The sequence below is a fragment of the Gnatocerus cornutus genome, unplaced genomic scaffold (assembly GCF_029298725.1).
Source record: "Gnatocerus cornutus isolate USDA-ARS CGAHR unplaced genomic scaffold, icGnaCorn1.1 ctg00000348.1, whole genome shotgun sequence".
NCBI classification, from domain to species: domain Eukaryota; kingdom Metazoa; phylum Arthropoda; class Insecta; order Coleoptera; family Tenebrionidae; genus Gnatocerus; species Gnatocerus cornutus.
Window position 1 is genome coordinate 8290 of NW_028275666.1, and position 19999 is coordinate 28288.

The window sequence follows — 19999 nt, forward strand, 5'->3', positions numbered from 1 at the left end:
AGAAAGACATTTATTTTAAGTATTGCTTCTTAATTTAGAACCCAAAGTTTTTTTCGCATAATGGTAGTTGAGATCAGCTCAGATGAGCAATTAAGGGTTGCCTTAAATGCTGATGTCACTTATATTGGAGTAATAATTAATAACAGTCGTACATAAAAAGAGCTTTTCTTTTTATTAACAGTGTCTATTATTCTGTATTATGGAATTAATTAAACTACAACTAAATGAAACCAAAAAAATTAGTCATCAAAAAAGATAAAACGTGACTCTTACACCTTAAAGCGAACACTCTTCATTTTAGTTAATACCGACATCACAGAAAAAACAGCTCGTACAATCTAAAAAAAAGAATAAAAAATTGTGATAAAATGATTTCACCAGAAAATGACTCACAGCCAAGAAAAGTTGGTTGTTTAGAGCGATATTTTCCGAAAATTGTATCGTTAAAGGTTTTTGTGCGTTTAGGAGAAATATAAGATAAATTTTCTTGTTTTCTTCATTCCAGAAGTACCAGTTGAGTTGTATCAAGATATCTAGTATTTGGGGCATCTGGAAAATTGTGTCGATTTTGTTATTTTCGCAACGATTAACTCACTAGATCTTCAATTTCTTGGCCCACGAAGATCACATATGATCCTAGAACCAAAGAAACAATAGAAAGAGTCGCTACACGGAAGTACATGTCCCTTATGATATCTGCAAACTGAAGACAAATAAAACATACAAAAAAGGTTTACAGACGTACTGAAATATAGAAAAAACAAATACTGATGATCCAACAAGTTCCTGCTACTGTAAAAAGTAACATCAACAGTTCGATTCTTTTAAAGGCTTTTTTAAGTTCTCTAAAACCAGAAGCAGTTTTATTAAACACTTCAGAAAATAGTTTACATGCAACTATTGTTGTGCTTCTGCAGGCAAAATAGTAAACGGATTTTTACTTGTTTCTGCCACTGGGCTCTGTACATAAACTCTTTTTTTGGTTGATAACCTTCATCAATTCGCTTTAAGAAATGAGTAAAGACACATACTTGAAACTTAATATGCTTAAGAACGTAAATAACTTGTGTATAAGGCGCTAGCATTAACCAGCTTACGAGAGGAATAGCAGCCCTGTAAGTAATTGTTAAAATATTCTTCCACACAGGAAAGTAAGTCTCGTAGATCAGCAAAGGAAAGAAAATCGTTGGGTCTTCTAGAGTTGGTATAATATGCGCAACGGCAGAAACTGCGACTAAACAGAATAAAGCAAAAAAGAAACAATTCATAAAATTAGCTTCTTTTCTAATTTGATTTTCGGTCTTAGGACCGGCTATGGAAATTTCCCATAAATGTAAATAACTGTAAGTGTTCGCGAGGATGTGCGAACTCAATGGTACCACGTATGTACACAGCACCAACTAAAAAGACAAAACATTTTTGTTAGTTACTTCTCAACACTTATGTAAAAAGTTAGAATGTATGATGGTGCGTATTCGACGAAAAATCTAAGGTCCCCTTTTAGTAAGAAAAGGTAAGTCTGTATCATATCCAAGATAAGAAAATAAAGGAAAATACACCATGCTAAAATGCGCACAATTTTAATTTGAAAAAAGTCTACGGAGATCAAACGGAGAAAGAACAAGACATCTTCTAAAACAAGACATTAAAAAATGTACGAGGTTGGACTGTTTGGTATACGTTTCATTGTAAATTCTTATTCAAAAAACGAAGTCTAACGGTCTACTGAAGAAACCGATGATTTCGTTAAGTTCAATCGCAATATGAATTGTTTTTACGTCCATTATCGAAGTTTGAATGAGAAAAGGATCTAAAGAACTTTCTCATAACGTAAAAATGAATAATAAATTAATTCAGTGACACGTTGGTCGTAAATAGTCAAGATTCGAATTGACTTTCATGTGAATTTTTTAACCTTTTGGTGAAATTATAAATAAAACTCCGTTTCTTGAAGGATCGATTTATTATATCACAAAATTCTGTCATTCTGCGCATTACTGCGTGTATACACAGGTATTAATTCTAACGTACATTAATGGAATGATTGAAAATAAATAAGTGATAAACTAAAGGCTGCCACCATTAAATGAAAATACTTAAAAGTCGACATAACTGTAAAAATATCTGGACGGCACTTACACTAAAATAGACCCTTTTTTCAATCAAGGCAAGAATAAATACCACGTAAGCACACTTTCGAAATATCCATCGTTAAGTAACAAAAGTCCGTAAGTATTTTAAAATATCTTAATATTTAACGCAGTAGAAACTTGTGTTCAACTAGATCAATTCCTATTCGTAACATTCGTGTAACACTGTAACATTAACTATAGTTTGAATCTAAGGGCGGAATAGACATAGTTTGACCTACTAAAATTTTTTGGGTATACATGAAAAAACCAAATAGATTAACATTTGACACATAGAAACTGTGATTTGGAAAATTTGCCTAGAAACATCTGATATCTAATTATTCAAGTCTTATCTTCTGTTCAACATCTAAGATTATTGTAACGTGAGTTGTGCTGACAGTCTACTTCTTAATCCGATTGATTAGTTTCCTAAACGACGCAGTCCATTTTGTACGAGTCAGTTTGGCACAGTCCGCTTCGTCCAGAGTTCCATTCGGACTGAATTTTTCTTTTGGAGTTGTAGCGTTGCTTTTGAAATCTCCGCAAATATCCGATGAAAAGCCAGAATCGCTACCGAAACCTGAAACAAAAATGTTAATTATGGGAGTGTTCTGTGAACCGAGAAAGGCCACATTATCTCATCATTGTTTCAGGTTGAACTTGTCGTGGACTATTGAATTTTACACTTGACATATAAAGGGACAATATAAAAGTGTTCTTTTGACTTACCCTTTCCACTGTTACATGCAGCTTGACTTGAGGAATCATCGTGGTCCACATCGGGGTCCCTAAGGCATTGCGATGACGTATCCGAAGTGTCATCCATGTAAGTAATCGCTAATTCCGCAAAGGGTACACTCAAAGAAGAACATTCACTCGGATTGGGCGTGTTGAGGTGACAGAACCATTCTGAGAGGCTCTCGCCCTCCCCGTGAATCGGAGAAGGGGGTGGCTTGATCATGTTGCGCATTTCCAGAAAAGGGGTCTGAAGACAACCCAGGAGTTTCCTACTGAAAAAAGTCCACTTAGCATATTATCACTATAAAAACCATTGTAGGACAAAGTTTAGTCGACCTGAAACAACAAACTCTTTTCCTGGTTTAAGAAAACTAGCAATTAAAAAACAATTAAGACTACTCCATTTTCCAATCGATCTTACCGCTCACTTTTTCTAGCGTGTAAGTATGTATTCATGCAACTGTTACATAAAGACGTGATACAATGCGTCAAGTAGTCTACCATTAACTCGTCACATTTTTTACCATACTTGCAATTAAATACCGGTAATATCTAATTCCACAACCATAATATTACGGTTGAGACTTTTCTTGTCTTTTTTTCCCATTTTAAAGAATTAGATCAATCAGCGGCCTTGCCGCCAAACAACTTTTTCAATATAAAATCCAACAAAAGATAATTACTCGTATTTGCGGCTGTTCTTCCTGTAGGTAGCTTTGGCATAAGAACAAACCGAGCACTTCTTGCATGTTGCCAGATGTTGGAGAGCCTTTTGATATTGTGATGCTAGAGGTGCATTCTGTCGTTCCACCAGCTGCCAACAAAAAGGTATATTATTCAACGTGTCCACAAAACAATCTATTATTATAAACAAGTTGTCATTATTCACTCCAAGCAAGGTCAAAATGAATTGGAAATTAGCGTGGGTGAATCCGAAACAAGGTGAAAGACGTAATAAAACATACAGGAAAAAAAGGTGTTCTGGCACACTTTTGACGAGGAAAGTGCTAGGAATGCATCACATTTAATTTTAGACCAGTACGCATCGATTTGGGGACTTGGTTAGAAATCGGTGGTTTGCGCTTCATTGCACAAATAAATATAGCGAGGTGATTCAGAATAAAAACGAACGATGTGAATAAAGGGAGTTGATAAATAGGATGCGGGTCTGTTGATAGTGGAAAGTGAAAACAAACTTTAGTATGTTGGCTGAATTAGAAAACAAAATAATGATTTGACGGTAGTATTGCACTCTCGACTGATCAAAAAGATCTTTACCTTTACACAAGTGATTACAATTTAAAGAAATTCCATGTTACTGTACATCCATAAACACCGTAAGAGTTGGAAGAAAGTTATAAATATTAATGAAGCGCCTCCAATTAGATTTCGGCCATTACAGTTCATTTTAACACATTCCAATCGCATCATAGTGCAGCAAATTCTATGAATAATCGAAATGTGTTCAATTGAGATCAAAACAACACAATCCGACGTTTTAATATTCATAACGTAACGGACCCCAAGTGTGGAAACAATGTCAGAACCGCCGACGACTTTGAATTTTTATTGCCAACCTGCTACAGGTGAGTAATAAAAAATGATGAAACCGATGACTAAGACGGTCGATTTTTAAATAAATTAACCCGACGTAAATAAAAACAGGAAGGCTCGCTTTCCTAATTTTAGTACAAATATCCGCAACGGAACTAACAAAAAGAGAACGCCGAAAGAAAAGTTGACAAATGTTTAAAAAAAAAGATCGTAACAGATTACCAAAATAGAGATGCCCCAGAAATCTTCCATAGAACAATCATATTAACACGGTGAAAGCAAGAATCTCTGTGACCCGCTTAAAGCGTTGCCCTTATTAGTGTTGATGTAATACGAAATTTACCTGCCCTTCCAAAGTTTCGACTTGCTTCTTCCGCTGATGCATTTGGTTGAGGTATTTCCTCATGCCTTTCCGTTCCGCTTCCAATGCCTCCTTCAGTTGGTCGTTCTGTCAAGAAAACAACATATTATCGATCATATCTTTCTATAACAACAATGAGGAAACGTCAATTGAGTGAAAGCACGTGTTATTCATTAACAAAATTTTTTAATTGCATTCGCGACTATTTTTACCTCTCTTTCTAAACTTTCTTTTTCGTATTTCATTCTAGTCATGTGATGAAATACTTCCTGACGCGCCCTTTCCAGTTTCCGACGTGTGTGTTCTGATTCTCGGGCTTGCTCCGTCAACTGTTAAAAAAAAATTCAATTAAGTCATTAATGGCGGTGATGCGAATTACCAGTCTGTATGCGGCCTCTTTTTCCTTTTCTATGGCGAGTTTTTGCTGATGGTACTTCTCTTTTTCGGCCTTCAGCTGCAACGAAATAGAATTTTGGTAAAAAAGAATGTTGCAAAGAGGTTGCGCGAAAGAGGTCGTTGAGTTTTTCCGCATTTTTGGTGGTTATTAAAAACAATTTTTAATTAGTGGCACCAAACCAGTTCTCAAGACGATGGCTATTATTAGCGATTTGTAATATGGTTTGCGGCTATAAACAATAACAACTTATTGATATTCATTTTCAGTTTTTAAACTACCCATATCCCGACGTGTACTTTGTAAATTGAGTAATGTTTCGCTGGTCTTACATAATTTTTATTAAAAGTTAAATTAGCTTTGAAAATGTGTTGACTTTACACTGTGGAACCTCAACGGAAATTTAAGAAGGAATTAACGAAAAAAAACAATTTTGCAAGATTTTCAAACGTCATTGACTGCAGAAATCACGGCAATAATTATAAAGTGTCGAAATTCCTTTCACAAGAATTTCAAGTTTTCTGTGTAAATTCCAGTCTGCGAGCAAAATACATTATGGAAAGCAAAAAATTCTAAGATCTAAATTTTATGATGGCACCATAACCATAAAAAGTCCATGGTCAAATAAGCATGCCAACTTATAGATAAAATCTTGGTCTATTTTTGAACCCGTTGGACGTTAATTTTCGCCATAAACCGAAGTTTTTTGTAACACGTTTGAATCTCAATTAATCTCAATGATAATGTTAAAAAACGCTCTCAACTTTGCTGCTGATAGTTTTTATCTATCTTGTTATCACGTATCTGCATTCATTCTTGCCATCCTTTGTAAAAACCAACCAATTTATTGCAAGAAGATTAAATTAACCACCGAAATACAATATTCATGATTTCGAGAATTTCACCGCACTTCCATCAACTTTCGTACAAAAAACACAAAAAAGAGAGTCACTCGTATAAATTAAGAAAATCTAATAAACTCGAAAAAACTGACCACCCAGCTTAAATTACACAATAAATTCATACAGTTGCAAGGGTAAACTTTTCGACTTTTTACTGGAACTCCCTCGGGCGAAATTATGTAAATGTAATGTTTACTAATGGCGTTACGAAAGAATCAACATTTTTCATTAGTTTTTAGGGTACAGACAAGGTCACGGAAAAATTCAATAAATAAAAGAGTTCGATCGAGCGTCAATGAAATGACGTAAACTCGTATTAAAGCATAAAAACACATAATATGCAAAGTGAACATTTGAATATGACGAAACGATTAGAATGAGTTCCTGCTATTAGAAAACGCAGTTACTTATATGGTCTGCATAAAAAATGAGAACGAAAGAAAGCTCAGGTCAATTCAAATAAAGTTCCTGTCAGTCACAGCACGGAAATCCGACTTAGTTGAAGCGATCGATCGAAAACGTAAAAATTCGCAGACAGTGAAAGTCCGTGATTATAATGTTGAAATTCAAATGTGCAAACGGTTAAATAATTAAACTGCTGCGAGGTGTTTTATGTGAGAAATTTCTACCTTATCGCATTGCTCCTCGAGATAAACGACCCGTTCAAACTGAAGAAAAACTTCGTCTTCTTTTTCTCGTAATAAACTCTCGTTGGATTCCAGTCTTTTGCTGAGCATATCTCTTTGGTAGATGAGATCGTCCCTCTCCGTCTGAAGCAAAAATAAAGTTTAGATCGACCTTGGAAATATTCCCGACTGACTTACCTTGACTTCATGGTATTTCTCTTCTAAATAATATGCTATGTTGCGGGCTTCTTCGTATTTCTGAGATAGATGGACATACTTGTCGTAGTGTTTTTTGAACAGCACGAATCTGTAACAAAACATTTCCTGGTTACTTCCTATTGACAGGGTTCAGGAATGATGGCGTTAAACAATTAGCTTCCGGTATGTGGCGTCTACATTTCCGATTTCTGTGTTCGGAAAAGAGTTTTTTGCAGGGAATTGACAGCAAAGGTGACACGCATTCATAATTAATGGGATTTCTCTTTTAATTGTCTGGTGGTGTGACAACATTATGACACTTTCTACGGTGTTAATTTTCTTATTATCACATTAAAACCACTTATGCCGCCCACAAAACAGCCTTAATTTTTTAATTAATATTCATTGACTGTAATGATGACTTTAGATTAGATCAGACATAAAAACTCACAACAAAGCATACAATCCGACCTTTACGAGTTATGACTAGGTGTACAAAATATAAACCATGACGATAACACCCACCCATATTGAGATATACCAGAAATAAAGAAATAAAGTATTAACAGGTGTTTACGTGCATGAAATACCAAACCCAATGTTTTCATTTATTAAAAATATGATCTTACATCATCTGATGTCGTCACGTATCAACAAAACGTTCTCTCACCTTGTCAAGGAACTTTCATATGTTTAAATATTTATGTCAGATTGATGTTTTTGTTTTTTTGAAAGCAGATTATGACAGCTATTATCTCTAACAAGGAAATAAATTTTTAGAATTTTTGATTGTAAGTCAATAGGCTTATTTTAATCTAATCTGAAGTGGAAAGTCAATTGTTGAACTATTTTAAGAGTGAATTTTTGGTTTTCCCAAATAATATAACAATAAAGACTAAACCAAATTACGTCTTAAGAATTATTATTATTGGCATTTCTGTCATTGAATAAATAGACATACATTCAACTCGTGGAGTTCATGACTATTATCAAACACACCAGACCACCGTGGTCACGATTATTAAAAATTTCATGTGAACTAGAACATTCCTATCCAGACCGTTTTTCTTGTTCTCATAACGGTTCCTCTGTATTAAACGTGTAAACACTGTTCTCTTTTCGATAATTATACTTTTTACTCAGGTTTCAAGTAGCCAAACTATGAATGTCTTTAAATCCTTCCCGGATGAGCTTGCCATAAGGAAGTCGTATAAGCCTTCCACCACACATTATTATCAATCCTCTCTTGTTACTTATATGCTATTAACGGATTGAGCACTTGAAAACGCCCACTCTTGAATTACTCGAAGGAAATTTGATAGATTGCAGTGTTTAGCAATCAGGCATCGTTACAAAAATAGATCATTCATTGGGCGTAAAATCTCTTTAATTTTACTAACAATGGGTAGGTTACACAATAAGTAATAAATTGTATCTACTTAATAAGCTGAGGAAAATGTTAACAACAATTAGTTGCTATTAATGATATAATGACTTTGTGACTGGAGAAAAATGGTCAATTTTACTTACAATCCAAAAAATCCTGTAAAATGGAGTACCTATTAACTTTTGTGCTCTCGTAAAAGCCGAGTTATGAAAGCCATTTTTTATGGTAACATTCTGAATTACATATTTTCTACCGTTTATCATTTTTATATTCACGTCAAAGACTCCGTGGCGGAGGACAGCTTTAATTATAGCTTTGTAATTATTAATTACGCTGTGTGCAAGAAGAAGGAAGGACTTGCATTTTAACGTGATTGTTGAGTTAGAATCTCTTTCTTTACTTGCATTTGCATTTTCTGGCGGTGTATTTACTCAACGAACACAACTAGAATGCAAATTAGGGATGTTAATAGACGCTCATTGTTTTGTAAAAGACACAATTGAGCGCATCTTCTGGTGATTTTTCATGCCGGAGAAACAAGAAGGTACTTGGAATTAAATTTCTCGAAATTCTCAGGTGTTTGCGTTTTTTGATAATTAATTGCGCCAATTTGTATTATTTCAGATTAGAGCCGAGGCAGCCTATCTCTATGACGCGGTCCACCTCTACGCTAAAGCTCTCCTGGAAGTCCTTGACGAAGGAGGCAATCCAAGAAATGGAACTGCCATCGTCGACCACATGAAAGAAACTCAATACCAGAGTGCAATGGGGTAAGATCAACTGAACTGTCTTGTTATCTCTTCAATTTATCCTGAACGCAATAATTAAACCAGAAACAATTAATAAAGTCAATAAAGACCTCATTAAAATTTAACGTGAACTTTACAGGACTACTAATTCAATTGAAGGTTTTTGACTGTTCTCTTTTCGGTGCAATGAAGTGAATAAAAAACCTTTCTTTAGCCCCGAGCTTAATTGCGACATTTTAAAATGTAGGCTTTGAGAGTAATTAGTTGCTATCGTGCAGTATAATTCAAAAAAAATGTCCGCCACTCTCTGATATGAGCGATATGCACTCCCAAAACATAAAATCCCGGCGAATTCGTGACAAAATTTTTACGAGTCCCTCGCGACGCAAACACTTCATGAATGAATTTATCGAAGGAACAACATGTCGTGTTAAAATTTTATCGGTACATTTGTTCCTGCGTTCCGAAGAATTCATACCGGCAATTTTTTGTAAAAAAAGTCTTTATTACGTTCAGATATGTTCTTGTGCTTTGCTTTAAGAATTTACCTAACTACCATTAAATTTCTTCAGTCAAACGTCGAACAGCGAGAGCGCTCGAAGGACTATCAGTTTAGACACTTCTATTGCTGTCGAAAGAATCAAGCGTTAAATCTTCAATTTATTTAAAAAAATATGTTCATAATCTAATGTATCTAATTCGGTGGATATTTCGCTTATTTGCAAAGAAAACTGAAGTTATTGGTGCTCATGTTACGCAGAATTTCACGCAGAATTCAAAACATATTTTATTAATCCAATAACTGAATTAGAAGCGATTAAAGTTTCGGAGACTGAACTTTAAGTTCCTCAAGCTCACTCAATACCTCCGAAACTACGACAGAAAAAAAAGCGGTCTTTGTCATCGTTTTTCTCGCCCTTTTTTGCTTAGAATCCGCTTTAAAAATTGTCCTAAATTCAATAGTTGATTTTTTAGGTAAACAAATTTTCGAGTGAAACTGAAAATGTTTGAATTTTTGTTTTTGACCGCCACTCATTAACTACTTGACTTACCGATCTGAGATTCAATAGTTGGATGGATCTAGAGGTATTCTTTCGATTCATGTATTACTCAAAGGAATTAAACGGTCCAAATAATTTGCCCCAAATAATTCTTTGAAATCACTCCAAAAAAACTTCCTATAAATCAAACTCAAGTCATTGATGCCCATTTTACGCAGAATTTTACGCTGAATCCAAAACTGTCCTAATTTTTCTCGTATGCCTACAAATAACTAAGTTATGGCCGATTGAAATTTCAGATTGTCTCGGAAACTACGGCAGGTAGAACAGATACGGTTTCTCGCACTGTCATTGCTAAGAATCCGACATTACATACCCCGATTTTAGGAAATTTAATTTTTTCGATAATATACGTGGAAAATTCTTGTATGATGGATGGGTCAAAGAAAAAAACCTTGTCAGCTCGTTGTTATGGTAATTCCGTGAAATGTCGGACTGATAGGACGGAATCGCAAAACCAAACGTAAAATGGTCTTGTCATTTCCCGTTTCCGCTGTCCTTGAACCAGCCTTGAACTCGTTATAAGTGAAAATGGGAGAACTGAGATTTCCGTTCGAACTTTGGCTGTAAATAATAACTGAGTTTGGTTTAATTTTGCGATGGACACAGTGGGAATATTTAATCGTTTTCACAGTTTGTGATTTCGGTTGGGTAGAAGAATGACCGGGCAATGGAGCGATTATTTTTAATAGTGGCGTCGGGAATATACCGGGTGTTTTTCTTTACCTGTTTTCAGCGTTTGGAATCTGGAATTTCGAGCGTTTACAAATTTCACGCAGCTGCTATTTAAACCCAACGAAAGTTCATAATCGTGCCTAAAACCGCCCTAAAACATCCTTACATTGAATAAAACTCCCTTCAAACGTGACCCTTTATAAATTCCAGCTGTAAATGCCGCCACACTTTTACTAATCCAATTCTATTCACGTAATGTTTTTAATTAAATCCCCCGCTTCCAGATTCCTCTATTTGATCCTTCAGGTTGAAAGATACTGTATGTTCATAACAATCTGACGTTTAACAATTCCACTTGTAATTACCATTCCGATACTCAACATGCGTAATTAACTCATACATATCAGAGATATGCAACTGACGTAATCTTTTATTCAACAGATACATTGTGTACATGGACGAGAATGGCGACGCTGAAGGTAATTACACCCTTATAGCTCGCAAAGCTTACAGCGGGGATGAAGAATTTGGTCTGTTTCCTGTTGGGGTTTTTGCGCTGAAAAGAGCCGATTCGAGACTACCGGTGAGCAAATTCTTGAGATTTTTATTATAAAATTAAAAGTGTGTTTATTAAATTTTTACGAGCACTGTAAAGCCTCGTTTAGAGCTAAAGCGATTTTGGCTTCGTATCGCTGTACAACATCATCAACGCAATTATTCGCACTATTCCTTATCTCAATTGTCTTAAAGTGTCCTTCTTTGTGAATGTCGATCGCTCCTAGCAACATTTTCTTCACAGGAGCCACATCCTTCGCAATAACGTCCTTATAACAGGAAATTACATGAAAACCGTGCTTGCGGCTGCAATTATACAGAGTATCTAATAAATTTTCCCCGCACTCTGTAGCCGACAATATCGAGTTTTTCAGAGTAAACGAGTTAGTAGTGACATTTCCAGCACTCTGTACAACACAACTTTGTAATTCTTCTTTCCCCGCGAGCACCAATTGTCGTATTTTTTGCTTGTAATCTAAACTGCACACCGCGTTGTTGTTGTACGACATCTCTACAAAAAAAAGTTATTCTTTGTAACACCCCACACCACCCTCTTACTTGTCAAAGACAACTCTTCCAGCAACTCCAATCTGTCTCTCGCTCTTTCAACAATCTTATTTATATCACACACCACGGATTCATCCGTCGCGTTCGCTTCGACGTTGACTAGTAGTTTAACTTGGTCGAAAACTTCTTGAACATTCGTTAACAAGTCTGCTTGCTCCTCTTTTGTCGGGATGACGTTGGAAGCGCCACCGAGCATTGTCTACGATTTTTCAAATAGATAAGTTTAATCGGTTTTGTCTACTTACATCGAAAATTCCAGCACTGAGGAGTAGGAGTGACATTTGGCAAAATTTCATGGTACTAATGAGAAAATGAGCGATCTGAAAATCGCATTTGTATTGTTGTTAGTGCTGAGTAAGTGTTTATGTTATTGAAAGTCGCGGCCATGAAAAGTGCTAGATTGACAGGTTTTTGTTTAGGTTCTTCATTTAACTGATGAGGTTGACTGGGTGGCGGGACAGCCTCCCATCGCCGCCCCCTCATGTGGCTTTCGGGGCGAAAAATGCATCAGTAAGTATCAAATTGTAGTTATTCCTGAAAACTGTTATTTAGTTCCAAAATTATTGAGCTGAAAAAAACAGTAATTTAATGCGAAATATGTTGCTTCCCCTCCGACACTCTAAATTTTACGACGTGACTTCAGAGTGCCTCAATTTGATTTCTCCTAATTGAAACTTTAACAGTCGTGGCAATTAGACGATCTGTAATAGACCCATCTTAATTGCTAATTAATTAAGTTTTCTGGTAAGCTCACACCATGGAGATAACAAGCGGCGTGACTGGAGGAATCTTCCTTGTCATCCTTATAATCTCCTTAGTCCTTTATCGTAACTGGAAATATGAGCAAGAACTCGACAGTCTCTTGTGGAAAGTGGACTTTAAAGACATCCAGATCAACGAAGAAGCAAACGCTAACTCTCTAGGCACGAAAATAACACGGGTTAGTGATTATAGTGTGTTGTTTTCCATTCATTATTCTATTTCAGTCGATTCACCCTTTGATAAGAACTAGTCAAGTTTCGCTCAGTTCCAACCCTGATGCCGATTTTCGTTACTCGACGATTTTTACACAGATCGGTATCTACAAAGGGCGAGTGTTTGCAATCAAGAAAGTCCACAAGAAATCCATTGATATCACCAGAGAGATGAAGAAGGAATTAAAGATGGTTTGTCTTTTCTTTAATGTATTCATCGCTGGCTTTTAGGAGATTTTATCCTTTATTAAGCACCCCTCTTTATGAATTTAAACGGTGTTTTTAAGTTTAGTGGAGCGCTCAAAAGTTTTAATTTATATTCATTAGACTTGCAATCCAAATTTTACTTGTCCCTTTATTCCCGAGGAACTTAAAGAGATAATATGAAACAGATTTGATGCTGTTATGTCATTGTTGTTTTGGTGGCTTTTAGTTTATATGTTTACTATCGCATTGCTCATATTTCATTTCGATTGTAACAGTTTGGGATAACTATGGACTGTGGAAAACGAAAGGAATATGCAAACGAAGCGATAACTGCTCTCAAGTTTTGCTTTTTTTACGGTTTTATTCAAGTTTGAGGATTCGTAAATAGGTCGGGAATCACTGAGTTTTTACGAATTTTTTCACATTTTCATCCCCACGCAGGTGTTGGCGAATTTGCTGAGTTTTAAATAGATTTTCGCTCGGAGATTTTTACTCCCATTTTTATAAAATATGCCAGTTTTATGTTCGGAATTTACGTAATCGAATTAACTCATCAAACTTATTCCCACGTTGAGAATGTTTAAATTAAACCGAAATCTTGGCTCTTGACTTCATTCGAATAATCTAAATTAAATTAACAATGTTAGGAGAATTAATCACATTCGGAATACCAGCAGAAAGAGATTTCCTTAGCCTCTTATGTTTGAACCCTTTGAAACCTTTTTATCCCATTTATTAACTACGTTTCTTCTAAGTAGTGACCTCTTCTTAAAAGAGCTTTGCATTCATTTCACGTTGCTTCCTCTACTCCTTCGAGAATGCGCTTGAAATTACAGTATCGGATGTTGACAAAGCAGGAGATTCCCAGCGATTTTAAAACAAAAATTAGTGTTGTTTACCCGGGAAAATAAAATTTCCCGAGACAGATTGACGAGTAGATAAATAGATAATGATGTTGCATCGATGCGTTACGTGTTTTTTAATTAAAAGTGACAATCGGTTCTTTTTTCCACATGGAGCTTTTAGTTGCAGATGCGCCATCGACAAAGTTTTTTCATTTCAAATTGTAATTGTGGTTGTTTGAATCAAAATTTTTTTATGGTATTTTTAATGACACTCGTAGTAATTAAGTGAAAAATGGGTTATTTTTCCTTCTGAAGCTATCGTTTGCAGATGCGCGACCTCCGCCACGACAATCTCAATGCTTTTATAGGCGCTTGCACCGACCCTCCTAACATTTGCATAGTGACCGAATACTGCACACGTGGCAGTCTTAAGGTAAGTCCTCACTTGTAAAAAACCAATTTACCAAATACAAGAAGAAATCCACAGGACATTCTCGAAAACGAGGACGTAAAACTGGACAATATGTTCATCGCTTCTCTCGTGGGCGACATCCTCAGAGTGAGTCTCGTAAAATTCTATGTGGGAACATTTTCGATTTGCGCTATTTAGGGGATGATATACCTCCACGATTCTCCCGTCCGATTTCATGGTGCCTTGCATTCTGCCAACTGTCTGGTGGATTCGCGATGGGTTGTCAAACTGGCGGATTTCGGATTGAGGGAGTTTAAGAGAGGAGCGGAAGAGCCGGGAATCAAGGAACCTGCCAAAGTCCGGGAGAAATGTTACAGTGAGTTTAGTGGTAGAAAACACCTTTCGGGAAATTGGACGAATTCTAATCAGAGAGAGCAGCGGGAATTTAAAATTTAAATGCAGAGTTCCGACGTTCGGGAATTTCAGGAATGGTTGAATTTACTTTCGTAATCGGAAATATGTGGTTCGATTTTGGGGTTTTATGCATGCACCCTGAAAATTTGCAACTACATGAACACTCACTTTTTTTAACAGATTTATTATACAAAGCACCGGAGCTCCTCCGCTTGCAGGAAACTCTAATTTCAAGCCATCCTCCGAGCGGCACCCAAAAGGGCGACGTGTACTCCTTCGGCGTCATCCTGTACGAACTCCACAGCCGCCACGGTCCTTTTGGTACAAGCGAACTTTCCTATACCGAAATCTTAAACAAAGTTATACACAACACCGCTCCTCAACCTTTCAGACCGCCTCTTGAGGCCTTGGAAAACAGCTTCGATTTTGTCAGAGACTGCCTGAAAGAATGTTGGGCTGAAAACCCAGACGAACGCCCCGATTTTAAGAGTATCCGAACGAAGTTGCGACCTCTCCGTAAAGGAATGTAAGTTTTGGAAATTCAAATTTTCACGATGGATTATTAAGCGTTAATTCCAGGCGCCCTAACATATTCGACAACATGATGGCGATGATGGAGAAGTACGCTAATAACTTGGAAGTTTTAGTGGACGAACGCACCGATCAGTTACAGGAAGAGAAGAAAAAAACAGGTAAAGTTTCCCGGTCGATAAAAACAACGAGTTTATGACAACTTTCAGAGGCCCTGTTGTACGAAATGTTACCTCGACCAGTCGCCGAACAACTAAAAAGAGGAAATAAAGTTGAGGCTGAAAGTTTTGATTGCGTGACCATATATTTCAGCGATATTGTTGGCTTTACGTCTATGTCGGCGGAGAGCACGCCGTTACAGGTGGGTGGAAGGGCCAATTTCGCTACTAATTCTCTTTATTCTCTTTTAAATTTCCCAACAAGTTCACACTTAATTCCTGTAATTTAAGGTGGTGGACTTCTTGAATGACTTGTATACGTGCTTTGACTCCATCATCGAGCATTATGACGTCTACAAAGTGGAAACTATCGGTGATGCATACATGGTGGTAAGTACACGTTTTCTTGACAGTTGAGAATATGATTTAGAGTCGGGACGTCAGTAGCAGTGGCCAGTTTTGGTTTATTTCGTTTCAGGTCAGTGGGCTTCCTATACGAAACGACAATCAACACGCCGCGGAAATTGCTTCCATGTCCCTACATTTGCTTGCAGAAGTTAAACAGTTTACCATTAGACACAGGCCGAAGGAAAAACTCATGCTCAGGATTGGAATTCATTCAGGTAAATACTGAAATAGCTGAGGGGTTTTTGCCTGATGCTCGTTGATAAATTAAATTGCGGCAAGAAACTGTTTTCGAGGTTTACTTGTGTTTTCAACGCGAAGGTTACCCACAAATTTCGATCTAGTTTGAAAATAAATTCAGGTGAAAAATCCTACGTTGGATTATCTAATCGCGGCAGATATGTTTGGTAACTTCTGCTCAATTTTTGTGGGCACATTCCAAAAAGTAGAACGCCCGAATTCCAGCTATTTTTATCACCCTTTATGCTAAACTTTTAAGCCACAAAATCGACTTGAATAAATAAGAGTAAAATATTGTGACAACCAGGATGCAATATAGAAAATTTAGATTTATGTGATACCCGCGAACGCTCCACTCCACATTTTGAGGAAATAAAATAAAAGACCCCAATCCGAAATCGCGCCCCAAAAAAGCAAATAAATAGTGCTATATTTTTTACACAAAATGACTTTTTTTATCAATAAGTGAAGCTCTTTTTGCCAAAAGGAGCATCCAATTATATTTTTGTCAAAAGAAACCGTGGAAACAGGAATCAATAGCGATTTTTAGCCGTCTCAAAGCTGGAATTTCCACACCAGACTTCTTACTTTGAACTTGGCAAATATAAGATATGAAATTGTTGCTCCAGGCCCTGTCTGTGCCGGCGTCGTGGGCCTTAAAATGCCCCGCTATTGTTTATTTGGAGACACTGTAAACACAGCTAGCAGAATGGAATCGACAGGAACTCGTAAGCATCTCCAAGTATCCCGATAAAATACTTCCATTGTGTTTCTCTTAGCTTTGAAAATCCACTGCAGTAAAGAATGTAAAGACCTCCTCACGAAGCTCGGTGGTTACAATCTCCTCGAGCGCGGCATCGTGTCCATGAAAGGCAAAGGGGAACAACAAACTTACTGGCTACTTGGCGAAGACCCCTATAGCCACGCTCTCCGCAAAGAAGACCGCGAAAAGCGCCGCTTGAAAGCCGAAGGAAAAGCTTACAAGAACGGGCAATTGGATAGCAACGGTCATCTCATCATAACCCGTAGCTCTTTAAAAAACAAAAACAGTATAGTTAGAAGTCCAATCCCAAGATGCTCATCTTTCGAAAGCCCGAAAAAGCTCCGCTTCGCCAGCGGTGATAATTTAGAGAAAAAGAGCGACTCTAACTTCCTCGAAGTTATTTCAGACAACAGTCCTTGTAAGAAATCGGCTAATTCTTTAGACTGTTGCAGTGAAGCGTGGAAAACATCGAGCACTTCTTGTCCTTGCATCGAAAACTTGGCCAATTCTGCCGCTACTCTAGCCCAATCACAACTGTCCATGCTTTATAAAGATGAAAAAAGTGTGAAACTTACTAGACCAACTTGTTACAGTGTCCCCATGTTGTTTTCGCAACAGTTGTCCGTTCCTCATTGTCCTGTCATTCACACGATTTCGGCACCGACGAGTCCTAGGAAACAAGACATGGTTGATTTAAGTAAGTTTCCTGAATGTGATGAGGTAATCCCTTGGGCTGACTCGACGCCGCTGCTCAAGATTACAAAGCCACAGGATTCGGAGACTTGTGTTTAATGTTATTTGTGACCGTTACTTAACAAAGTTGTCTAGTCAAATGTTTTCTGTAAGCTCATTTAAGTACACGTGGAATGACTTTACCCATCATATCTTCACTTGAGGAGGTACGAAATTAAAATGTGTATTTGTAGCATCAGAGTAAAATTGTTTAAGACTGTTCAAATCTAAGCGGAAACAAAATTATACATTTGTTTCTCGTTTACTGCTTCCACGTGATATTTAAATTTTATATTTCGAAATAAGGCTCGTGTATTTAGAATTATTTTTATCGCTATTTATTGATGTTTATTGTAATTAAATGGTTTTAATATACACACCCCAAAAACTGCCACTTTTCTCCCGTTCTTCCATTGCTATTTATTTCTTTTATATTTTCGGATTTATACTCACTTCTTTTTTTTAATTCAACGTCAAAAAATGATAATAAATAAATTTTAATGCAATAAACCAAAGTATAGAAAAAAAAAAATTATTTCAAACTCATCCGGGGCAATTATTGTGTTTCTTAAATTTTCGCGGCATCCCCGAGATAAAAAACGATAGCCACTTTACCGACAGTGACAAATGTCATCTGTCATTGTTTCTGTTAAGATTTAAATGCCGTTTGTGTTGATATTCAAATGCCTCTTTTGTGTCGACCATCAGAGATAACTTTATAAGTTATCTTTGCTACCATTGAAGAGGGTGGCTACCATTAGAAAGTGTCTCAACCAGAGCAAACTTGGTTTCTAAGAGAAACCAAGCTGATCTGATCAGCTGATCTAACCTCAAACTGGGCCCCTCGATAATGAGGATGGATATCGTGCCATATAACAACGACAGTGTCCTCACGGAGTTTCACCCAGTCCTGAAGAAAAACTTCGAAGAACTCTTTTCTAACGGAGAGATAGGACTGTCATCTTTAACCCTCCAAGACATCTACCCAATGAAGCACTACACTGAAAAAGAAGTCCTCTATGGCTATTCGTACAGCTTTAGAATACCCTACGCTGGAAAACGTTTGGTTTGGGAGGTCAAATTTAACCCTGAAGACATGAGTTTCGCCCCTGATTTCAACTTCAATGATGAAAACTTCACTTTACTTGACAACATGGACGAGATTGACGAACATCTCCCAAGTCTGATCAATTGGAATGTTAGAGATGCCAAATGCTTGTCCACAGTTCTGAAAGAACTTGTAGTTTTATACAAGAAGCAACAAATTAAGATTTTGGAGCAAGACAACATGTACGCGCAGTTAAAAACAGAGTATCAAACTCTTACTGAAGAAGTGTCGCCCCACGACGTTGAATTCTCTCTAGAAAACACGTGTGCTCACTTTTTGATCAACATAAAAGTAGACACTTCATCTCTGCCTGAATACCTTCAGACACAGTAAGGTCAACCAAATGGTAACAAAATTTCTTTTATTTTCTTCCAGAGATGAACAAATCCTCAATCCAGGGTCTGACGTTTGTGTTTTGAAGGTTTCATTCTTAAAACTCGACACGACCCGCGTGAAGAACTCTCTTCAATTGTCGCCACGTCTTGACCAAATTTTGGGCTCTCAAAACCTAATTTTACCATCATACACTAAAGCCTCATCATTGCTTGATTACCTTAACTTAGTTAATAAACTGTTGGAAGACGTTGTTAAACGAGTTGCTGAACGTCACAAACTTAGAAAAGAATTCGTGACTGGTCTAGGCGTTATGTACCCTGAAAAAATTGTAGAGTTTGATACAGACACTTTCTGTAAAGGAACTGTATTCTGTGAAGTTGAAAACTTTGAATGTTTAGTACAGATTGAACTGGGTAAGTAGGTTAAAATGTTGATACTTTACTAAATATGCTTTTAGGAGAGTTGTTTCCTGACGAGCAGCCAACAGTGACTCTTCTCTCACTTTACTGCCTTTCTCTAAAGAAACCGTGTTCTGAGGTAATTCAGAATTACCCATACAGTCCTCGATGGTCACCAGAAAAGAAGCTGGAGAAGTTGATGGAGAACCTGACTATGGCGGTTCACAAGTTTAAAAACCATAAACACTAATTTAATATTTACTTAATAAAACTTAATAAGTTGTATGTATCGTGCAGTTTTTATTTCGTGGAAAAGGATTATTGCGGACCCCGCCAATAAAAATAACAGTAAATAAAAACAACAACGTTTATTAATTCAGATTATTTACACAAAATCGATTTACTACGGTTATTTGTTGAAGGCAAATTCTCTATAGGAGTAACACGTTTCCATAACTAAAAACATGAAGATTCGTTCCTGGTAACCAACGTGTGACTATCGTAGTATTTATTTTTACAAATTTTACATTGTATAAATTAAATAAACAAGAATAACCACGATCGGTCTTCGTTTTTG

General features: G+C 36.8%; 4 protein-coding genes across 4 annotated transcripts; 2 read left to right on the plus strand and 2 right to left on the minus strand.

Annotated features, from left to right (window-relative positions):
• Nucleotides 1-1944: 1944 nt before the first annotated feature.
• Nucleotides 1945-7043, minus strand: LOC148165372 (uncharacterized). The gene is made up of 8 exons (XM_088049725.1): nt 6906-7043; nt 6711-6851; nt 5165-5239; nt 4998-5114; nt 4768-4872; nt 3554-3684; nt 2862-3142; nt 1945-2712 (listed from the first exon to the last, which is right to left on the minus strand). The coding sequence occupies exons 1-8, from the start codon at nt 7026-7028 to the stop codon at nt 2534-2536; spliced, it is 1152 nt and encodes a 383-aa protein (XP_087905851.1). The 5' UTR covers nt 7029-7043; the 3' UTR covers nt 1945-2533.
• Nucleotides 7044-8817: 1774 nt separating this feature from the next.
• Nucleotides 8818-17968, plus strand: LOC148165373 (guanylate cyclase 32E-like). Its single transcript, XM_088049722.1, has 17 exons — nt 8818-8836; nt 8869-8876; nt 8917-9062; nt 11219-11360; nt 12319-12409; nt 12649-12839; nt 12886-13065; nt 14254-14358; nt 14413-14484; nt 14536-14713; nt 14932-15277; nt 15331-15443; nt 15492-15643; nt 15732-15830; nt 15919-16063; nt 16715-16813; nt 16865-17968. The coding sequence occupies exons 1-17, from the start codon at nt 8818-8820 to the stop codon at nt 17638-17640; spliced, it is 2862 nt and encodes a 953-aa protein (XP_087905848.1). The 3' UTR covers nt 17641-17968.
• LOC148165374 (uncharacterized) lies at nt 11271-12267 on the minus strand. The gene is made up of 3 exons (XM_088049724.1): nt 12145-12267; nt 11891-12098; nt 11271-11843 (listed from the first exon to the last, which is right to left on the minus strand). The coding sequence occupies exons 1-3, from the start codon at nt 12193-12195 to the stop codon at nt 11416-11418; spliced, it is 687 nt and encodes a 228-aa protein (XP_087905850.1). The 5' UTR covers nt 12196-12267; the 3' UTR covers nt 11271-11415.
• A 219-nt stretch (nt 17969-18187) lies between the features above and the next one.
• Nucleotides 18188-19711, plus strand: LOC148165375 (BRISC and BRCA1-A complex member 2-like). Its single transcript, XM_088049723.1, has 3 exons — nt 18188-19017; nt 19064-19437; nt 19482-19711. The coding sequence occupies exons 1-3, from the start codon at nt 18431-18433 to the stop codon at nt 19670-19672; spliced, it is 1152 nt and encodes a 383-aa protein (XP_087905849.1). The 5' UTR covers nt 18188-18430; the 3' UTR covers nt 19673-19711.
• Nucleotides 19712-19999: the final 288 nt, after the last annotated feature.

Coding starts and splice junctions, on each gene's coding strand:
- LOC148165372 (XM_088049725.1), bottom strand. CDS start 7,028: ATGTTTTGTTACAGATTCGTGCTGTTCAAAAAACACTACGACAAGTAT. Junction 6,852..6,905: donor AGAAATACCATGAAGTCAAG/GTAAGTCAGTCG, acceptor TTTTTGCTTCAG/ACGGAGAGGGACGATCTCAT. Junction 5,115..5,164: donor AAGAGGCCGCATACAGACTG/GTAATTCGCATC, acceptor TTTTTTTAACAG/TTGACGGAGCAAGCCCGAGA.
- LOC148165373 (XM_088049722.1), top strand. Junction 13,066..14,253: donor TGAAGAAGGAATTAAAGATG/GTTTGTCTTTTC, acceptor TATCGTTTGCAG/ATGCGCGACCTCCGCCACGA. Junction 16,814..16,864: donor AATGGAATCGACAGGAACTC/GTAAGCATCTCC, acceptor TGTTTCTCTTAG/CTTTGAAAATCCACTGCAGT.
- LOC148165374 (XM_088049724.1), bottom strand. CDS start 12,195: ATGAAATTTTGCCAAATGTCACTCCTACTCCTCAGTGCTGGAATTTTC. Junction 12,099..12,144: donor TCAGTGCTGGAATTTTCGAT/GTAAGTAGACAA, acceptor GAAAAATCGTAG/ACAATGCTCGGTGGCGCTTC. Junction 11,844..11,890: donor GGAAGAGTTGTCTTTGACAA/GTAAGAGGGTGG, acceptor TTTTTTTTGTAG/AGATGTCGTACAACAACAAC.
- LOC148165375 (XM_088049723.1), top strand. CDS start 18,431: ATGAGGATGGATATCGTGCCATATAACAACGACAGTGTCCTCACGGAG. Junction 19,018..19,063: donor CCTGAATACCTTCAGACACA/GTAAGGTCAACC, acceptor ATTTTCTTCCAG/AGATGAACAAATCCTCAATC. Junction 19,438..19,481: donor TTTAGTACAGATTGAACTGG/GTAAGTAGGTTA, acceptor ATATGCTTTTAG/GAGAGTTGTTTCCTGACGAG.